The sequence below is a fragment of the Crocodylus porosus genome, unplaced genomic scaffold, assembly GCF_001723895.1.
Source record: "Crocodylus porosus isolate Cpor-Errol unplaced genomic scaffold, CroPor_comp1, whole genome shotgun sequence".
Classification (NCBI taxonomy): Eukaryota; Metazoa; Chordata; order Crocodylia; family Crocodylidae; genus Crocodylus; species Crocodylus porosus.
This window is the reverse complement of record NW_017728906.1, coordinates 1,801,146-1,806,287: the sequence shown is the minus strand read 5'-3', so window position 1 is coordinate 1,806,287 and position 5,142 is coordinate 1,801,146. Positions and strand designations below refer to the sequence as shown.

At 43.1% G+C, this 5,142-nt stretch overlaps 1 protein-coding gene across 1 annotated transcript in view; it reads left to right on the top strand.

The window, feature by feature from the left end:
- The window catches only part of LOC109305598 (suppressor of tumorigenicity 14 protein-like), a 33,302-nt gene extending 29,711 nt beyond the window's left edge, over positions 1-3,591 (top strand). Inside the window, exon 18 of the mRNA XM_019528589.1 lies at positions 3,416-3,591. Within this exon, the coding sequence (XP_019384134.1) occupies positions 3,416-3,574 (159 nt within the window). The 3' untranslated portion in view covers positions 3,575-3,591. The remainder of the gene's footprint in view (positions 1-3,415) is intronic.
- Positions 3,592-5,142: the final 1,551 nt, after the last annotated feature.

The window sequence follows — 5,142 nt, the reverse complement described above, 5'->3', positions numbered from 1 at the left end:
CTCTGGACTCTCTCAAGCTTCTCCACATCCTTTTTGAATTGTGGAGCCCAAAACTGGACGCAGTACTCCAGCTGCGGCCTCTCCAAGGCCGAGTACAAAGGGAGAATGACATCCCGGGATTTGCTTGAGAAGCATCTATGGATGCAAGCCAGCGTTTTGGTGGCTTTACTAGCCACAGCATTGCATTGCAGACTCATGTTCACCTTGTGGTCAATGATGAAGCCCAAGTCTTTCTTCCGTAGCGCTAGCCAGCATAGCACTGCCGAGCCTATAAGGATGCTGCAGGTTTTTCCTCCCAAGGTAGAGAACCGTGCATTTTTCAGTGTTAAACGCCATCAGGTTCTTGTCTACCCATTTGGTGAGCCTGCCCAGGTCAGCCTGGATCACCTGTCTGTTTTCTGGTGTGGATGGTTTGCCCCAAAGTTTGGTATCATTGGTGAACTTGGCCAGTCCACTCCTAACTCCAATGTCCACATCATTAATGAAGATGTTGAACAATATGGGTCCAAGAACAGAGCTTTTCTGTGGTGCCCCACTGGTCACAGGACACCATGATGATTGACTTCCATCTAGGTTCGATCACGAAGCCAGTTCCCCAGCCAGGGGATCGTGGTGGATCCAAGGCCACAATTGGCCAGTTTTGCCAAGAGGTGATCATGGGATACCAGATCAAATGCTTTTTTGAAGTCAAGATATGTGACATCAATCTCTTCTCCCTCATCCAGGTGATAGGTCACCTGGTTGTAGAAGGAAATGAGATTGGTCAAGTAAGACCTACCCGCAACAAACCCATGCTAGCTATCCCTTAGGATGTTGGCATTGGCCAGTCTATTAAGGATGGCCTCTTTAATAAACTTTTCTAAGATCTTCCCCGGGATAGAAGTTAGGCTGATGGGCCTATAGTTAGCCAGATCCACTTTCCTCCCTTTCTTGAAGATAGGCACCACATTGGCCTTCTTCCAATCTTCAGGCACATCACCAGAGTGCCAGGAGTTTTCAAAGATCCGTGCCAGGGGCTGAGCTATGATGGTAGCCAGCTCCAGTACCCTGGGGTGTAGATTGTCAGGGCCAGCTGACTTGAAGGTATCCAGCTTCTCAAGATGTTCCTTCACGAGGTTGGCATTTATGGAGGGCAAGGGATCACCCTCACCTGGACCTCCCTGTCCTGTAGCGGGCATGGGCATCACATGGGACTGATGAAAGACCAACACAAGGTACCCATTTAATAGGTAGGCTTTTTGCTCAGCATCAGTTGTCCCATCTGGGTCAGCAGGGGTCCAGTGTTGCCCTTGCTTTTCCTCCGGCTCCCCACATACTTGAAAAAGGACTTTTTATTGTCTTCGATGCTCGAAGCTAATTGGAGTTCAGTTGCAGCCTGGGCTTTCCTGGTTTGCTCCCTGCAGGACCGGACCAGTGCAGAATAATTCTCCTTGGAGGTGAACCCCATCCTTTGTAGGCCTTTCTTTTTAGATTCAGGAGGTCTGCTAGATCCCTGGAGAGCCAGGGGGACTGCTGTGCCCTCTTGCTGCCTTTCCTATGAGATGGAATAGAATTGCCTTATGCATTGATGATTGCTCCCTTGAGATGCAGCCACTTTTGCAGAACTCCCCTCTCCCTGGGGTCGTGGTCCCTTAAGGCCAAACTTGAACATTCTAACTTTGTCTCCAGTCAGCCTTTTACTAATCAAACCTAATTCTTTCAATCTTTCCTCAGAGATCATATTTTCTAAATCTTATGACAATTTTTCTTGCTCTCCATCAACTTTCTGCACTGGGTAAACTTTTTTTGGATGTGAATACCCTAAACTGGAAACTGAAATCTAGCTCAGGCCCTCTCACTGCTGAATACAATTCAGTATTCTTGTTTTCATATCCCTGTGTGGTGGCTGTTTTTGTAACAGTAGGGCATTGGTAACTGCTATTTAGTTAATCATCTTCACTTTCAACAAAACTTCTGCCTACCTACTTATCCCCTGTGTTGTATTTGTGTAGCTGACAGTTCCTTCTCAAGTAATTGATTAAAACATTGGGTGTGTCTACACATGCATTTAGGCATGCTTAAATTTAATGTGCATTAGCTTAATGCGCATTAAGGTGATTTTAGGCTTGCATCTACGTGTGCATGCATTAAAGTGCATTAACACCATGTGCATGTTATACGGAGAATCTTTCACGTGCTTTATCATACACAGAGTTAATGCACCATAACATCTCTACATGTGTGTTAATGCACTTCAGCTATTAACACACAAATAGCCTAAAATTGCCATTTTTAAGATGCATTAAGGGCTCGCATGTGTAGATATGCACCCTTAATGTGCCTTAAATTGGCACATGTAGATGCACCCACTGAATACTTGATTCAAGATAAGCATCAGAAGAACACCCCTACCTTCTGCCCTCTGATAATTTTTTCCATTTTGAGAGCAGGCCATTGATAACCACTTCTTGAAATCTGTTTTTTTTTTTCTTCCCCCACCAGCCAGGTGCATACCCATTTTATAGTAGTTTCCTTTAGTAGTCTAAAGGAATTTATTTTTGGTAACTGAAGTTAGGTTTACTGACATAAAATTGCCCTGACTTTCCTTTCTGCCTATTTAAGGGGGAAATTTTATCTTTCCATAATCTGAAACCTCTGTAATTCTTCAAGAACACTAAGAGAGATAACTGTTAATGGTTCTGAAATTGCTCTAACAACCTTAAAATAATTAAAAACACCAAATCATTTGTGATCTTGGGGTATCTAAATGTAGATGGCTGACTTGTATTTCAAAAGGAAGTAATGCTTGTGATTCTTGTGCAACTTCTCAGAATGCTTCTATTCCTTTCCAGAAAGTCATCTCTAAACTAGAGAGCTAAATTTGTAGAATGAATAAGAATATGCTGCATTGTGTTTATAATTTAGTATGATGACAAAGTTTGCCACAGTCTTGCCTAAGAAAGTGTTAGTGATATCTCCCTGTATTATTTGGGTGTAATTGTATGCATACTTCTAGGTTTATGACTTATTGCTTGACTTTGTCACCAAGTTTTTCCTGATACCTGTTAATAACATATTGGTTAGCACAGACGGCAGCTCCCTTTTTTTCATGTCTCTTTTTTTCCCCTCTGTTCTGCTTTATGATTAATTATTTGTTGAATGATGATTTCGACATGAGAGCTTAGTGAGTCGCACTTTCTTATCCTCCTTTGTCCTTTTTCTTGCCATTGTAGTGCTAATTTGCGTGCTGGAGTCTTACTGGTTAAAATAAAATGTTAAATAAAATTACTTTGACATATAGACATTGTCTAATAATAGGAAATAATTAGAAGTTGGGGGAGAAATTATGTAAAAATGTAAGTATCCAGATATATCCTGACATTGATTATAGTGTTCTGTGCATGTTCTAATGGCTGGACTGTATCCTTCACTTTAGGGTGATTCTGGAGGTCCATTGGCCTGCATAGGAAAGGAAAATAGGTGGTACCTTGCAGGAATTGTGAGCTGGGGTGAAGGATGTGCTCGGCGTAATCGTCCTGGTGTATACACGGAAGTGACAGCTCTTTATGACTGGATTCGTCTGTATACAAAATGATGCATTTGGCAGGCAACACAAACCATCCTGTTTGCTGAAATTCCTAGAAATGCAGTCTGTGAAGCACATCTTCATGGCAATTATAATTCATGGTATTCTGTCTGTCTGTCTGTCTGTCTGTCTGTGTATAGTGATTTTCTTTTGAACCTTTCAGTAACAGTTTGGACTAAAAGTGACCTTTATTTTCTCATGGATTCATCTTTTCTTTTCCTCCTTCTGAGGAATAAGCAACAGGTTTGACAAAAGTGAGAGCAGCTTACAACCTTGAACTAAGATTCAAAAAAATCGTAATTGATATTCAAAGTGTTCCTTTTGCGTCTGAGGCAAATGCATAAGGAACTTGTTCCCAGACCATTGCATAGGTATTGTCTTGCCTTTCTCTTGCTAATGCTTCCAGGCAAGCTTCATTGTCCACTTGTCATGTCTGAATATACAGAAGGCAAGTCAGGGTGATGTGGTTTGAAGTCAGGAGGTTAACCTCATGATAGTCCACACCAGAAAGACTGTAATATGTTTAAATAAGAATCCAAGCTTTCAGCTGAATAGTTGATCCTCCAGAAGGCTAGAGGTTCATCAGGATCTGTAGTTGTTATTAGGCTATAATTGTCATTAGTTCAGGGCTGTGATGTACTGAATTCCTCAAGTACTATCAGCTCACATTTCAGATGCTACAGGGCCCAGTAACATGGCTAAAATGAAAGGGGTATGTTGCCTGGGTTGCTTAAGAAATGGTCAGATGGCAAGTGCCCCATGTTCAGTGGGTTAATCAGTCAGAAGTGATGCAAGTAAAACAGCATTTCACATTTGAGTTTCTAGAAGTTCACTGGTCTTCAAGCCCTCTTCCTAGAATTTTTTTTCTCCAGTCCACTCATTTACTAAATACAAGAGGAACCCATAGGTTTTTGAGATCTTATCATTTCCTGATTACAGCATTCAGCAGTTACAACCAGTTCCTGGGCAGCTTCCCCATGCTTTCATCTTCCCAGGACATTGCTTCCCTTTCCCCAAATGTGGGGTTACTTTGTCACAGCTTTACATAGAGTTTTTGACTTTGCTGATACATGCATGTCCACAGAGCAGCTGAGAGGGAGAAGCCTGAATATCTACCCAGGGGGACCACAAATCATGGGGGAGGAAGGGAGGATTCAAGGGAATAGTATTTTTAGGGGTGCAGTGGTAAAGATTTTTTTAGCTGATGCTGATGGCCAAATATATTAATCAGCTATGTTGGCCAATGCCGATCTGATAACTGATATGCAGTCGCGCTTTCCTATCCTCCTTTGTTCTTTTTCTTGCCACTGTAGTGCTAATTTGCATGCTGGAGTCTTACTGCATGCAGCTCCCTACCCTTGCACACACCCCTGTGGGACACATAGGGGACATGTGTCCCCTGGATTTGTGCATTGGGTGAGTGCAGGCTGCCCACTGTGGGTTCAGGGCTAGGGACTGCACTGGCCTCTTCCCAGTGGGCCCGCTGCGGGTTCAAAGCCGGGGCTGCAGGCAGCAGTGCCTCTGAGAAGGGGGGCTACAAGATGAGCTACAAGCACACCAAAATTTGCCTTGGGCAT